General features: G+C 52.1%; 1 protein-coding gene across 7 annotated transcripts in view; it reads left to right on the top strand.

Annotated features, from left to right (window-relative positions):
• The window catches only part of ADAMTSL2 (ADAMTS like 2), a 28,578-nt gene extending 13,813 nt beyond the window's left edge, over positions 1–14,765 (top strand). For 6 of the 7 annotated variants that reach the window (XM_074923676.1, XM_074923675.1, XM_074923680.1 and 3 more), the window contains 8 exons: positions 2,323–2,426; positions 4,324–4,450; positions 6,629–6,842; positions 9,133–9,288; positions 11,007–11,177; positions 11,304–11,480; positions 12,514–12,658; positions 13,894–14,765. In XM_074923676.1, the coding sequence (XP_074779777.1) occupies positions 2,323–2,426; positions 4,324–4,450; positions 6,629–6,842; positions 9,133–9,288; positions 11,007–11,177; positions 11,304–11,480; positions 12,514–12,658; positions 13,894–14,012 (1,213 nt within the window). In that variant the 3' untranslated portion in view covers positions 14,013–14,765. The remainder of the gene's footprint in view (positions 1–2,322; positions 2,427–4,323; positions 4,451–6,628; positions 6,843–9,132; positions 9,289–11,006; positions 11,178–11,303; positions 11,481–12,513; positions 12,659–13,893) is intronic. The other variant, XM_074923681.1, reaches the window with a different exon arrangement.
• The last annotated feature ends 1,097 nt before the right edge of the window (positions 14,766–15,862 follow it).

Here is a 15,862-nt window from a genome sequence, read left to right as displayed (position 1 = left end):
TTGCACCAGCGTGGTGTGTTATTTCCTCTTTGGTAACAAGCCCCACTGGGATGGGGACGGGTGGGTGGCTCTTGTGCCGTGGGAGGGATGCACTGCTGTTTTTCCTCTCCTGGAGCAGTTAACACCTTTCTGTGGCGTGCCAGCATAGATCCAGGCATCTTTTGTCCTTCATCCCATGCTGTAGTGTGCCGCCAGGGCTGATCCTGCAACAGGAGCCATGAGTTTCCCCCTTTGCTTGAAAATAAAAACTGAAATAAAACAAAAATGTGAGCCAAGGGACTCTGGATCTCAATCTGTGGTGTTTGTGTGTACCTGTTAGGATTATTTTTCTGCTACAGGCACTGTTTCAGGAAGATGGGCAGCCCAGACCTCAGCTAGGGGTGAGGAGCTGGTGCTAATTTTTGGTGCTGTTGCTTGCTTGAAAAGCAGAAGCAAAGTGTAGGCAGGGAAGAAAATACTTGACTTATAATAAAAGCTTATAATAAAGAAGAAAAATAAAAGAAAAGAGAAAAGCCTACAAGCTTTGTGGGACAATGTGCTGCTGTTTCTATTTAGAGGAGAACAAAATGACAGTTTTGTCTTTGAAATGGTAAGAGTGCTGCCCTATGACCAAGTCTCTGATTTATCTGGAAAGAACTTGTCCCTGCGACCTTGTTATGCATAGAAGCAGCTTTTTATTTAGGATCACATACATTAAAGGGACACTGTTGAAAGATTTTTTTTTTTTTTTTTTTCTGTCCCAAGATGTGGTATAAATCTTATTTTGAAAATTATTTTCTCCTTTCAGTGAGAGGAGTCCCAGTCACAAGATAACTTTGGAGCCTCAGAGATCAGGGTATAGACCAGAGGATTTAGGTAATACCCTGTTTTCCAGGCAAATTAAAAGTACAAAAAGCAGATGTTGAGTATATTTTAATGGATCTTACTGAAAACTGTCATCTTGTGAACCCTCTCCTGGCTGGGTGGCAGCAGGCAGCACACCGATGGCAGCCGGGGCTGAGTTGGGATCAGGGGCTGATGTGGGTTCCCCAGGCAGAGCTGTTTTGGCAAGATAAAGCACTATTTATAGTGAGATGAGGTTGTTATTTTTCGGCAAAAAATAGTCACATTCATTTCGGTTCCATTTCAAACGCAGGAAGTGACCATTTGCCAAACTGACAGAGGCAAAATCAACAGGGAAAATGAGATTGTTGTTGTTTTTAATCCTTCTGGAGGCTCAGTGCTGGCGGTGGAAGGAGGGTGGGTCCGAAAGAAAACGGCTGGATTCTCAACAGTGTCCTTTTAAAGGGTGATTTGATAGACTGGACCTGAACTTTTTCTGACGAACAACTAAATAAGGCAATTTCAGAGCTTCTGCTGCCTAGAAATCATACAAGCTGCATATCTCGCCAGGCCAGAGACAACTGGATGTCAGGATACAACCTGGTACGCTATTTCAGTGTAGCTGTTTCAAGGGTTTGAACAAAGGTATGAGAACAGAATTGAAGCCTCTTGTTGTAAAGGTGCAGTATCCCTGATGTGTTATAACCTCACAGCATGTAGGATGAAGTGGGAGAAGCTGTTATTCTTGGTTTGACAAATGCTTTTTTTGTACACCAGGCTGACTCCGTTACTCCTTTCCCGATGGCATTACACGTTTGAGCACAGCGTGGATATGAGAGATGCAAATTACCTGCCTAAAATAAACCAAAATAAACCAAAACAAAACAAGAGTGGCAAAAGCAGCGGGTAGGCAAATGGCATGCCTTGGTGTTTAAAAGCAAATTGTGCTTTGAGAAGCAAGCTTATGAACTCCTGTGCCACGTGTTGGCTTTTGGAAGGAGGGAGCTGCTGAGATTTGAGCAGCCTAAAGCTCTGCCACGTTGGGCAGCACGAGTCGGTGTGCCCGGCCCTGGAGACACAGGGGAGGAGATACTGCACCTTTAGTCACTGTATGCCGAGGGCCAGGTGTATTTGAGCAGAAAATGCAAACTTTGTTAAATTCTGAACTGTTTCTACTTGTGGGTATTTTTATCCCATTCTCTCTATTTCTAGACAGTGGAAGCTCTGCCTCTAACCGGGCTGGGGATTCTACTTGGGGCTCAGGACAGGTATGTTGTGAAACAAAACAAACCAATTAAAACAAACAAACAAACCCCAAAAAATCAGAAAAACCAAACCCAACCGCCAAACAAAGCAAATCCCCTCCCACACCCAAACCCAACCGAACTGCAGCCTGCTGGCAGATGTGTGTGTCTGACGTGGCCTATCACCGCTCGCCTTGTAAATGCCTTTTTTTTTGTTTTGTTTTGTGTTTTTTTTTTTTTGTTTGCTTATCGCTAGAAACAGATTGAAGTTGTTAAGAAAGGGCCAAGGTGTGAGTGCTGCTGACATGTACAGGTGGAAGCTTTCCTCCCATGAACCCTGCAGCTCTACATGTACCACAGGTAGTTATAAGAAGCAGCCAAATTCTGCACAACTGCTGAAATCACCTGGTGTGTGAGTCACTTTTATGTCTGTTAGGGATGGGAAGGACCTGGTGATGTGTAGGGGATCTTGCCATCTCTGGAGCTGGTTTAGCACGACCCCAGTTCTGCTCTGCCTGGGTGCAAAGGCGGGGAGAAGAGCTGGGGGCTGAGAGCGTGCAAAGCCCATCCACCCTGCAGGCGTGCTGGGGGCCGGGTGTTGGTGCCTGGCATGTCCATCGTCCTGCAAAACACCCTCCCTTGGGGGAGCTCTGAACATCGCCTTCACTTCCCAGCCAGGGAGATATGCTGGGGCTCGGCAGGATCCCCAAACCTGTGCTGAGTCTCAGCATCCTGACTCCTTTTTTTTTTTTTTCTTTCCTCCCCTTTTTGCCTGTTCAGAGAGGGTTGAAAAGCTCAGCTGCTTCCTCACAGAGTGAAATTTTGAAGATTGTTCAGCTCTGGCACGAAACAAAATAGCATTTGGCTTTTTGATTTTTGTTTTGTTTCTCCCACTCCTTCTGCCCTGGAGCCTGATCTCGGCTGCGAGGGTGTAAATCTGGAACAGCGACGTAGATGCCAGGAATATCAAAACCAAGCCTGTGTTCTTTTTGCAAAAATTCCCCCTTTTTGCCCCCCAAAAAGCTGATCTCTCTTCTTTACTCCTTGGTTAGGGTGTCCTGGCCCCTGCAAGCCCATCACTTGTGATGAAGCACGCATGTGGGTCTTGCTCTCGGCTGCACCGCTCCCCAACAGCACCATCCCTGAAATAATGCAGATCCCGTGGCCCTTCTGGAATTAGAAAGAAGGGAGAGGGGAGATTGCAGTCTAAGGGACATCTCTTAATGGAGCAAATGCAAGGATTTTATTTTTTAAGCATTTGTTCTTGTCCAGCAGACACATGCTGGCAGCAGGAGCTTCACAAGCCATCCCTTTCCCCAGGATCTCATCAGCTATGTGTTCTGGGACATTTTTGACTTCTTTAATCCTCTCTGAACAAATTTCCCCCTTGACTGGGCCAGGCTGCTCTGCCCTAGTTTGCAACTAGCAGAGAGATTTTACTTAAAATTTCTCCTTTCTCATTGCCTTTTCTTAATGACATACCGCAGAGAAGCAATACCATGTCAAGAGCTGTAGATCTTTTTTTAGTTTCATGTAAACCATATGTTCCCAAGAGCTGCAATTCTTGTTACCTGTAGCCAGAGCAGCCTCCTGGTCCCCAGCCAGGTCCCAGAATGGACTTCACAACATTTACTCTGGCATGGCAGGCTGCGGGGGAAAAGGTCTCGGTCTGACAATGCTGGCTGCCTGTGCTTGTGGTGGGGGAGCAGGAGGGGCAAGTGCCTCCTTGGAAAGGCCCTGGGAGCCCTTCCTTGGCCCGGAGTGCTGGATGCACCTGGGGAGCACCCAGGCACAAACGGGGTGTAATGTATTTAGGAGAGAGTGGGTGGTTGGAGCGGGTTGGGGGCTGTTTTCTGTTGCCTCCACCCACAAGCCCAGCAGGGTGGGAGCTGATGGCTGCGCGGTGGAGGGAGCTGCCGAGCAGACTCGTTGCCCCGAGCGTTTCCTATAAAAATGTGTTAGTCATATATTGATGTTGGTGGCAAGCCCTGGCAGGGGTGGCCGTGCTCACCTTCAGAGCCAGCCAAACTGAAGCGTGCTGCCATGTTGGTGGGGTGGCCACCACAGTGCTCCCCTCCCAGCATCATCCATCCCGTGGGCCAGAAAGTCTGACTTGCTGCTTGCCACCGGGAGGAAGTTTTGGAAAATGCAGCTCAAAAGAAAAGTTTTTAAAAAAAAAAAAAAAAAAAAAAAAGAGTTTGGATGTCAAAATCACCAAGCGTCCTCTGTTGTGTGTATGTATTCTCTTTGAAACTAGGAGTGATGTCCACATATGCTATGTGTGTTCGCTATGATGGGATCGAAGTGGATGATACGTACTGTGATGCCATGACCCGTCCCGAGCCCATCCATGAGTTCTGTGCTGGGAGAGAGTGCCAGCCAAGGTACCACCTCGCCAGGGTGCTCCTGGGGGGCTCTGTGCTTTCTGTGCCGTGGATCCATTTGGGGGAGGGGGTCGGCGTGGGTTTGGGAGGGGGGCAGCAGGGATGGCCTGTAGCACCCCTGTCCCTCCTCCCCTAGTTACATCTGCCCAGGCTGCACCAGGATGCAGCATGACTTCCCCCGCTGCGTGCTGTAGCTCAAGCTGCCGGGTTAAAACTTCCATAAATCCTGGCAGAGTTTGCATGTGGAGCTCCCACCCAGTCCAGCTCCTAGCAGTGCAGGCAGTATCCTGTCCCGGCCCGCGTGTGGAGGGACGTGTGTGTGAACTGGGTGGAAGGGTCGGGTTTGCAACCCATGCCATGGATCCGTTCCTCTGGTCCCTTCAGCGTCTTAAACATCGCTGAGGTTTGCTTGTCTCAGGGCAAGAGCTGGTGCCGAGGGGACCCCATGCTGGAAGTCCTTCAGAAGGTTTCCTTTCTGATGTGGCTCTTTGTTGGAAAAGCGTGACCCCAGCCCAGAGCCAGGCTCGATGGCCCAGGGCATCTCCGCTGCTGGTCGGTGACACGGGCTGTGCTTGTTGGGAGGTTTGCACATAACAGCAGGTGTGGGCAGGACAACCTGGGGTCTGTCAAAGGGAGGAGGACTCTGATGGTGTCAGACTATGGACAGGGCAAAGGGAGATGTAAAGCCAGAACGATGGTGTCACTTGTGAACAGCACAAAACAAGACTAGAGCGATGCCAGGGACCAGGTGTGGCACCTGGGGAGTGCTTGCTTTGGCCTCGGGTAATTGTGAAGGAGGACGGGGGAGGAAAGCACATCCCCTTCACGCGTAAGATCTCGTTGAACCTGTCATGTTAAGGCTGAGAGCCAGGGCAGGCTGCAAACTGAGGCCAGAAAAGCCTGAGGAGGTCGATGATGCTTCTGCTGGGAACATACCTGCTCTGTAGACGCCATGGGGACTTTAATCTCTACTTGCATCAACTTTGTAATTTTTTAGCACGAATATTGGGGCTGTTTTCATGCTTAGATTATCCCACCGGTCTTCTATAAAGCTGCCCCTCCTTATAGTTGTGCTGTTCCAGCTCCATGGGCTTGCACTGTAAGAGAGAAGAGCTGCTCTGTGATTTACTGGTGATCGCAGCTCGGTGATGGGTAAACCAGGGAGCTGCCGGGAGCTCCGGCAGGGCAGCCGAGCACATTTGCTAACACTTAGGCAGACGGGGTGCTGCTGGGGCTGGCAACACTTTTTCCAACAGAAAGCGTTAAGAAAATTTTGCATGATCTGGACGGGAAAGACCTTGGTTGTGTCTCCCTTGTGAATATAGGTGACACCTTGAAATGTGTGACATCTCCCTACGGCTGCTTGTTGTGCCTGGAGCCCCACCTGGGGTGCGAGGCCGGCGTGCAGCCGGGGGGGCTCTCCTGCTCGGAGGGTGGCAGCAGTGGGTGTCCAGAGGAGCTGTGCATTCTGATCCATTTAGTTTATTATATTTTTAGCATATTCTTTAATTCAGGATGGCTATAATGTTACTATACTGTAAAAAACTTGACTTTTTATGTCTCTTTTTTCCCTTGGTTTACAAGCTGCTCCCTTCTTGTAATGTCAGGACAGTAGTGGCAGGGGACAGTAAGGGCCACGCAGTATCTCAGAGCAGATCCCAGCTCTTCCAGCCCATCACATGATGTTAGCAGAGTTAGAATGACAGTGGTACATGAATGTCTGTCCCACTGGGGCTCAGACAGCTTTGTGTGACATTATTGCTGGGATTTGCAGAGTGATGGATGGTTGTGTCCTCTCCGTACTTCAGCTGATCAGGCAAAAAAGAGAGGTCAGACGTGGGCAAAAGGTATGGCAGCAAAATGTGCTGGTGCAGGCGGGGAGCAGGTGGCCTGTGGGTGAGAAACGAGTGTACTGGGCTGTGCCTCACTGTGCCAGTGCCTCCTTCCCATTGGCAATCTGGTTTTGGTATCCGCTGCCACGGGATGAGCTCAGGACTGCTGGGTGAAGCCACCATACGTTAATACATCCCATCCCGTGGGAAAACCTCTCTCTGGCAGCCTGACAGCTCGTTCCTAGCACAGCCATCTCCTCCAGCCATGAGCAGGCAGGGTTTTCCCGTGGGATGCTCAGTCCCGGTCCAGCCGTGCCCGCCCCGACGGCCTCTCTTGCCTCCACAGGTGGGAGACGAGCAGCTGGAGCGAGTGCTCCCGCACCTGCGGGGAAGGCTACCAGTTCCGCATCGTCCGCTGCTGGAAGATGATCTCTCCGGGATTCGACAGCTCTGTCTACAGTGACCTCTGCGAGTCCGCAGACATCACCCGGCCAGACGAGCGCAAGGTCTGCAAGAACCCGGCCTGCGGGCCCCAGTGGGAGATGTCCGAGTGGTCCGAGGTAAGTGCCTGGGGACTGCTGGCCTGGGTGCCAGCAGCGCTTTCCAACTGAAACTCATCTCTGGCCATCACATGGCATCATAACGGCTTTAAACTCCAACAGGGGAGGGTCAGACTGGACATGAGGAAAAAATGTTTCCCAGAAAGAGTGGTCAGAGAGTGGAACGGGCTGCCCAGGGAGGGGGTGGAGTCCCCATCCCTGGGTGTGTTTAAGGGTCGTTTAGATGAGCTGTTGGGGGATGTGGGGTAGGGGAGAACTTTGTAGAGTTGGGCTGAGGGTTGGACTCGATGATCCCAAGGGTCTTTTCCAACCTGAATGGTTCGGGGATCACTCTGCCTTTTAGGACACTTGGCTGCATGCAGACCAACATGCACTAGTTTGTGTTTTTTTTTTTTTCTTAAAATGAAGCATTGGGTCCCCTCCAGGATGGGGAGGGCACCACCATCAGTCACTCACAGTCTGATCAACAGAAGGTCCTGGTGTTGCCCACTGAGGAGCTCGGGGCTGAGATCCTCCCACCACTACTTGCTCCCGCGAGGTGCCAGGGAGGAGATCCCACCTCACACATGAATCATGTTCCCATAAACTTCCCTTCCTCGCCTCCAATTTTGCTGCACCCCCTGCAGAACTAAACCTTTTCCTAGCAGTGCCTTGAGCAGATCCCTAAAGCAGTTGGAAACGGTGCAGTGCTGCTCTTGCTGTAGCTCGTTGGTTTGCTCGGGAACACGTGAAAGGACCTGTGCCCTTGAAATAATTTCCAGGCATGGTCAGCGTTCCAGCATGTCGCTTGCAAGCATAAACCCATGGAAATGACCAAATCAGTGCTGTTCCCTGGGGAGCTGGGGCTGGGCTTTGAGATCAGGTGCCTTGGAAGCCAGTCCCCCAGCTGCCACTGGTGTTGGACTGGCCACTTGTGGTGCAGGGAGGGGACCCAGCGTGGCTCACAGCAAGCATGGGGGTGTAACTATGCTCCCCTGCATTGCTGGGAGACAGTCCTGCCTCTTCAATGCCTTCTGGAAGTGGGTGTGCATGGGGAGAGAGATTTTGGGTCTGGGTCTGTCTCTGAGCTTGCCCAGGGTGTCAACACCAGCCCCCTGCCATAGTGACAGCATCTGTGTGCTGGAACCCGCACGCTCGCTGACTCTCAGCAAAGGAGCAGATGTCATTCCTGCTCCCAAATCAAGCCCAGACCCCTTCTAAGCAAGAGTAGGCTGAGCTCCGAGTCAAGCTGTCCGTGGGTGCAAACCTACCCCATGGTTTACACCACAAAGGATCGCACTCTTCCTCCAGGGACGTTCCCAAAACGCTTCTTGGTTGCCAGTTAAATATCTCCTTTCCTCTGTAAGCTGGGGTGCGTCGTTTCCCTCGAGCTGATGGAGGGGCTGGTGCCTTCCCTGGTGTTGCAGGATGTTTTGACATTCCCAGCTGGGTAGAGAGGAGCTCCCTGCGCACATGCTGGCGGGTTATTTTGACCAGCGTAGCAAACCAGAGTGGCTTATTTTACCGAAATCCATATTCTTCTCCAGCATGTGTCAGGGACAGATTGCTTGAGACAGTCCTGGAGTAGTTTGTTCTTAGCCAGCAGCAAAGCTAATCTCATTTGGATCCCATCTGAAGTAGGGTGCCAAGTTGGCTGGGGAATAGGCATAAAATAAAAAGCACATTTCAGGGATCTGAGGATTAACATATCAGCGCAGTGCGTCTGAGCGCTGTGCTGTTGACACTTTTCCCTGCTTTACGTTATGCATGGAGCAAATGTGTGTATGTGAGACTGTAGTAACTCAAATCCAGTTCTAAATAATGTCACTGGGCTGCGCGGTGCCAAATTTATCCACAGCATAAAAATCTCAGTCGTGCGGTTTTGGGGAAAACATTCTCCGAAGAGGTGGAAAGGAGCTGGCTGTTCCTGGGAAGGAGGCGCGGGAGATCTCGCCCTGTCTCTAAGTGACAGCTAAAACTTTTCAGCTCTGATCAGGCGGTTTTGGTGCTTTGGGTTTTCACCATCTGGCATCACCTGGCAGTGAGCTTGCACAGCACCTGGGCAGGATAAAACCCTCCTGCACCTTAACCCGATCGCTGAAGCCGTTGAGGGGTTTTGGGGAAGAGGGGCGGCTTTGCTACAGGTTGTTTTAGACACCTGTGTGTTGTCAGTGTGTGGTTTTTAGAGTTTCATGTTAAAGATGTGGAAAAAAAAACCCCACAAAAAACCACAGAAAGCAGCTCCTAGTTCCCGTAGCAGTGGCGGGGGGGCCCTGCTGACACTGTCCTCCTCCCCATCCCCTCCCGGCAGTGCTCAGCCCGCTGCGGAGAGCGGAGCGTGGTGACCCGGGACATCCGCTGCTCGGAGGACGAGAAGCTCTGCGATGCCAGCGCCCGGCCCCTGGCCGAGAAGAACTGCACGGGGCCACCCTGCGACCGGCAGTGGACCGTCTCCGACTGGGGACCGGTGAGACCCGGCGGCGGGTGGCCGGCCGAGTGGCCACCACGACCCGTTGCGGGTGGCCCTGCCTGGGTCTGGCGCTGGGAGGTTTGGGGTTGGATTCATCCTCCCTGGCAGCTTCCACCTGCAGCAGACCTGCAGGCAGCCCCTTTGCCCTTCCCCCTCACCCCTTTTGCTGTTTTTTTTTTCCTTCCCTCTCCCCATTTTTCTCTGTTTTTTTTTTTTTTTCTTGCCTCTCACTTTTTCTCTGTTTTGTTTTTTTTTTTCGCTTTGCCACCCCCTTTTCCCTCTCTTTCTCCTTTTTGCCCCTCCCTTCCCTCTTTTTTTCCTTTTTGCCCCCCCTTTCCCTGCTTTTTTCCCTTTTGCCCCCCCTTCCCTGTTTTTTTTCCCTTTTGCCCCCCCTTCCCTGTTTTTTTTCCCTTTTGCCCCCCCTTCCCTGTTTTTTTTCCCTTTTGCCCCCCCTTCCCTGTTTTTTTTCCCTTTTGCCCCCCTTACCTGTTTTTTTCCCTTTTGCCCCCCTTACCTGTTTTTTTCCCTTTCGTCCCCTCTTACCTGTTTTTTTCCCTTTCGTCCCCCCTTACCTGTTTTTTTCCCTTTTTGCCCCCCCTTTTCCCTGTTGTTTTCCTTTTTGCCCCCCCTTTTCCCTGTTGTTTTCCTTTTTGCCCCCCCTTTTCCCTGTTGTTTTCCTTTTTGCCCCCCCTTTTCCCTGTTGTTTTCCTTTTTGCCCCCCTTTTCCCTGTTGTTTTCCTTTTTGCCCCCCCTTTTCCCTGTTTTTTTCCCTTTTGCCCCCCTTTCTCCCACTTTCCCCCCCCCATTTTTCCCTTCCCCACCCCCCATTTTTCCCTTCCTGAGCAATTCTGCTACAGAGACCCCCTTCATCCCAAGCTATTTTTACCCAAGTTTTGATACATGAGCATCAGCTAAAAATAAGTAGTTTCCATGGCAGCCGCGGCGCTGTGAAACCCCGCGCATCTCCGCAGGAGCGGCCGCAAAAGCGCCGGGGAGCGCTCGCCGCCTCCACCAGCGCTTGGGGCAGCGCTTGCCTGGCCCTTTGCGGGGAGGGGGGAGGAAAATTTGCAGCCACTTGCTTGGTCCCCTTTGCCTTGACCTCTTTGAGAGCCACCCCCGGGTTCCCTGCTCCTGCTGCTTCCCCTCCTCCCTGGCCTTGAGAGATGCTGAGTTTTGCTCAGCACCAGCGCGATGGGGCCACGGGATGTGTTGGCTGTGGTGGGGCTGCCCGGGGAAGGATGTGCTGAGCTTCCCTGCAGCTATTTTAAACTGAGCCCCAATAATCCCTCCGTGATTTGGGGAAAGTGGGGTTGGAGAGGCATCTGAGCCCCAATAATCCCTCCATGGTTTGGGGAAAGGAGTTGGGGAGGCATGTGAGCCCCAGTAATCCCTCCATGGTTTGGGGAAAGGAGTTGGGGAGGCATGTGAGCCCCAATAACCCCTCCATGACTTGGGGAAAGGAGTTGGGGAAGAATCTGAGCCCCAACAATCTCTCCATGATTTGGGGTAAGTGGGGTTGGGGAGGCATCTGTGCCCTAATAATCTCTCTATGATTTGGGGAAAATGGGGTTGGGGAGGCAGGTGAGCCCCAATAACCCCTCCTTGATTTTGGGGAGGCAGCGGAGCCCCGGGGAGGCATCTCTGTCCCCGTGCCGGGGATGGAGCTGTGCTGCCCTCCCGCCGCTGAGCGCCCGCTGGGCCCGGTGCGGTTTCAGTGCAGCGGCGGCTGCGGGCACGGCAGGATGATCCGGCACGTGTACTGCAAAACCAGCGACGGGCGGGTGGTGCCGGAGTCACAGTGCAACCTGGAGACGAAGCCGCTGGCCATCCACCCCTGCGGGGACAAGAACTGCCCCTCGCACTGGCTGGCACAGGACTGGGAGCGGGTAAGTGCAGCCCCTCGCCCCAGGCTGGGGAGGGCTTGGAGCCGGGGTTGGTTTTGGGGGGGCAGTGGAGGGTGGATGCTCTGCAGCGGGGTCAGGCAGGGGTGCGTGGGTCTTGTGTCCCCACAGTGCAACACCACGTGCGGCCGGGGTGTGAAGAAGAGGATCGTGCTCTGCCTGGAGATCGTCAACGGCAAGATCAAGACGCGCAACCCCGCTGACTGCGACGTCGCCAAGAAGCCCGTGGAGGAGACGACGTGCTTCGAGCGGCCGTGCTTCAAGTGGTACACAACCCCCTGGTCAGAGGTGAGTGGGGAGGGAAGTGAGGGCAGCCCAGGGGATCCGTGGGAGGGAGGTGGGGGAAAAATGCCCTTCCTTCAAAATGCGCTTGCGTTGAGTGTGTTGTGCCCCATCCCCTCATACCAAGGGCTACACCACCTGCAAAATACCCCAAGGAGATGGGCAAATCTGTGCAGGACACAGCCCCTGAGGGAGCACCCAGGGGGCAGCTCGGGGCAGAGAGCTTGTCCTGCCAGTGGGGACTGGCTGTGCTCAGGGAAAACAGGAATAAGAAGTGGTGTTTGGGGTCAGCTTTGGCTTTTTTTTCTTTTTTCTTTCCCCCCCAACTTCTTCTCCCCTTATCCTGCAGACACAGGTGGGTGTGTATGGAATCCTGGGGACGCAGAGGTTGGGGGACACCATTTGCCCCAGCACCCTGCGTGCAGATGCAAGCCAGGGTTTGGCAGCCGTGGGGACGAGCCCAGTGAGTGTGGGCAAGGAGCTGTGAAAGGCAGTAGCCAGCTCCCTGACGCAGCCCTCCTCATCCATGCTCCAGGCGCCTCGTTTTGTTTAGTCTTGCAAACCATTGTTGCAGCCTATAATTAGCTAAAGCAGCCCTGCTGTAATCCCAGCCTGACGAGGCATCCAAAGGGCAGCAGGCAGCGAGCATCAGGCCCAGGAGCAGCTCTGCAAACCTCCAGCACGATGTGCAGAGATGCTGACCACTGGTGGGGGGTCCCATGGCCTCAGGGTGGCCACAGCCATGGAGCAGCGTATGGACCAGGCCAGCTCCTTTGTGGCCTTTTGCAAAGGGCAGCGGGAGGATTATGGTGCCGGGGAATGGGAACTCATCCACGTATCCCCAGGCAGAGGCTGCTGTGGGCAGCTGATGGTGCTGGCACCAAACTCAGCGAGAGGCCAGCAGTGCAGGGCTCAGACATGGCAGTCAGTCAGGGGAAGAGTTTGTTCCCCTGCCCTGATGTCTCCAGCAAGCACAGCTTTTTTAGCATGTCCTGGCTTTGCACAGATCCCTGCCTCACCCCCTTTCTCTGTTCCCCAGTGTACAAAAACGTGCGGCATCGGCGTGAGGATGCGGGACGTGAAGTGCTACCAAGGGAAGGACATTGTGCGGGGCTGCGACCCCCTGGTGAAGCCGGTGGGCAAACAGACCTGTGACCTGCAGCCCTGCCCCACGGAGCCCCCAGGTGAGCTGTGCTGCCAGCGGCACCCCTCAGCATGGATTTTTTTTTTTTTTTTGCACCGATCCCCCCAGATAACGCTGCTCAACAAATTAGCTTCCACTGACCCCTGATTTGATAGTCAGCCCAGGGAGGACGTAAAGAGGACAGCTCTCCTTCTGTGCCCAAGTAACAGGGCACTGTGTACTGGCTATTTCTGGAGGTATCCCCGTTAAATTGAGGGGACAGTTCACAAGAAGCATGCTCTGACCTTAAGAAAAAAGGGAGCTTTAGATAGCTGACTCGGGTGCTGCTTCTGTGTGATTCCAGCTAACGTTTAGGAAGTTTTTTTCTGTGCCATTATTTTAATGATTTTTGGTCTCCAAATGTCCTGTGGGATTTGTAACTATCTCGTTATCTGACTCATCTGCTGGCTCAAAGCCCCTGTGATCTTTAGTGAACACGCAGTTCTAATTCTTTAATAGGATTTGGGAATAAGGACAGTGTGGGAGAAAAGCATGAAAATGGGAGACAGATTTGGGGCTGGTTTTTGGCTCGGCTCTGGACCTGCTGGGTGCCCTCAGCTGACCTCTCCTGCAGGGTCTGGGATGCAGCGTGGTGCTTGCAAGGTGCCTCGTGGTCCTCTTGTAGCAAGGAGCCTGGTTTCATGCATCCTATGGATTTTAAGCAAAAAGTGTGTGTGTATATATATATATATATAACTCTAAATCCTATGGCTTTGAAGCAAAATATTGCTCTGGAAAGGAGCTGGGAGAGTGTCACCACAGTTTCTGCCACCCTCCCTCTCTCCAGCAGCTCACTTGCCCCAGACTCCTGCTGGAACATTGCTGGATTCCCCTTCCCTTTCTCACACAGCCTTTTTGGGGCAGAAATAGTGAGTGTGGTGGGGTCACTCAGTGCCCCACCACGGGAGGCCATTGGCTTGGGGGCAGCTCAGTGCCAGGCTCCCTTGGTGACTCCAGCAATCCCCGGGCAGCTCCATTTTGTCGAGAAGAGCTTGAGGGCTGGGACCGAATAAGACTCCTCAGGCCAGGTGTGATGAAATGGGTCAACCTTTTCATGCCTTTGCTTAGGTTGACAATGATATTTATGGAGAAGCTCCATGGCCTCTGCTCTTCGTTGCGCAGCCTGTGGTGTTCAGGGCAGGCTGTCTATGGGGGGTGGAAACGAGCTCATGAGCTTACAGTGGTTTATTTTTTTGTTCTTTTCCATATCGATGCTTTTTCCCTTCTCCCTCCTAGACGACAGCTGCCAGGACCAGGCAGGAACCAACTGTGCTTTGGCCATCAAAGTCAACCTGTGCAGCCACTGGTACTACAGCAAAGCCTGCTGCCGCTCCTGCCGCGCACCCCACTCCTAGAACCCGGCAGCGCCTCCCTTAGCAAGGGCTCCCTATGCCATTTAGTAAGCACTACACATCCCACAGACTGGTGTTAAGGATGCTTTTGGGTTGTTTTCATTTTTTTTGGTCCCCCCGTACCGATGCAGAACTACTCTCCTTGTCCCTCTCCTGGGTAGAGGGACGGTGCCGGCACGGCTCGGTGGCGAAGCCCTTACCGCTGTACATTGGTAGCCCCCGTTATCAGAGCTGTACATAAAGTCGTGTATATTTGATTCCCCCCAACTGCAGACACATGCATGTGTTTCACAAGGTCTTGTCCTTTTGGTTTCTTTCCTCTATGCAAGTTTGGGGTTGACGAGGGGAAGGTGTGAACTCTGAAGTGCAAGTTTCCCTTCGTAAAAGGGGGTTAGTGCCTCTCTCCTAATTTATCCCCGAGACCTGCACGCTCTCATTAGCTGCATTTAACATGGTGGGAAGCTGATTTTTGTTTACTAAATGAACTCGAGCCTGAGCCCTTTTTTTGTAATATGTAGGTGTATACTTTTTCAGAGAATTTTATCTTATAATCAGATGTTAGTTCCATAGTCCTTACAACCCGCCCCGTAATGCTGACATATTGTATATAATATGGAAACATAACTGCACTTTATATCACAAAAAAGACGTGCTCTTTTTTAATATATTTGTTTACAGACAGTGAACTTTATCCATATAATCATTAATTTGTACTCATATGTATATTTTAATAAAGTTGTCATATTTATGGTGGTATCTTGTTTTATTCTCCAGTTTGTAGTGGGCATTTGCCTCGTGTGCTGGGACCACTGGAGTCAGGGCTGTGAACTTGCTGGTGCCTGGGGGGAGCAGAGCAGCTCAAAGTCAGGGAATCATGGCTGCTCAGGCAATGATGCAAGGAAAAGTCCCGGCAGGGGGGGGATTTTGGTTCTGTTGCTCTGTCTTACGGGCCCTTCGGGCTTGTGTGTGTGGCTTTAGGAACTGCAACCCTGAAGCTTCTCAAAGCAGAAGAGGTTTGATATGGTGCCAGTATGAAAAGGGCCTTTCCATGCTCCCAAGGTGGGAGCTCTGTGTTTCTGCAGGCACAACTCACAGAGGTCAGGCCAAAGGCTCCTTAGTATCCCTGTCCTAGTGTGTGCACCCCAGTTCGTGCTGCACTGCTCCCCTCAACAGCAGGGAAACTCCTGTGCCTGTGTGAAAGCTTTGCAAACAACACCCCATGTTTGAAGATGCAGGGACAAAAGGCTCGGCCTCAAAACCCATCTCAAAGTAATTTATTTCTTCTTTTTTTTTTTTTTTTTTTTTTTCCTCCCACCTCTGTGATTCCCAAAGTCCTGTACAACAGATCACCAGGTGAAGGTTAGTGAAAACCAACCCTTTGCTTAGTTCCCAAGCTACACAGGAAGGAAAAAAGAAAAAGGGAAGAAAGGAAGGCCGACGAGAGACGTACGGTCACAAGAAATGCAAAGAGGAAGGCTCGAGGCATGGAAAACCTCGGTGAGAACTGTACACAGGAGCACGGCCCAAGCGGCTACTGTCCCTCCGGAGCAGAGGCTTTGTGCTCCCGGGATGTGGTGCCACAGGGACCAAGCCCAGAATATTAAACATGTATGAAACCCAAACCCAGCACCCCCCGCCCCCCGCCCAGCCCCAAACAGAACCCCCCGAGAAAGTCAAAGATACTCATTTGCAAAGACTGACTTGTACTTCAAAAGATTTCCTGTGGAATTAAAAGCCCTCGTGGTTAAAATTTCCAGCTGGGCTGTGTATAGTGTTTGTGAGCTGATGGGGGTGAAGCCAAGGCTTTTTCTTCCCATTGCATCTTTAAAAAGGAAAGCTGACCCAGAGCACAG

This window comes from Athene noctua, chromosome 20, assembly GCF_965140245.1.
Source record: "Athene noctua chromosome 20, bAthNoc1.hap1.1, whole genome shotgun sequence".
In the NCBI taxonomy this organism is placed as follows: domain Eukaryota; kingdom Metazoa; phylum Chordata; class Aves; order Strigiformes; family Strigidae; genus Athene; species Athene noctua.
Note: the sequence above shows the minus strand (reverse complement) of the source record. Positions and strands in the feature narration are given on the sequence as shown.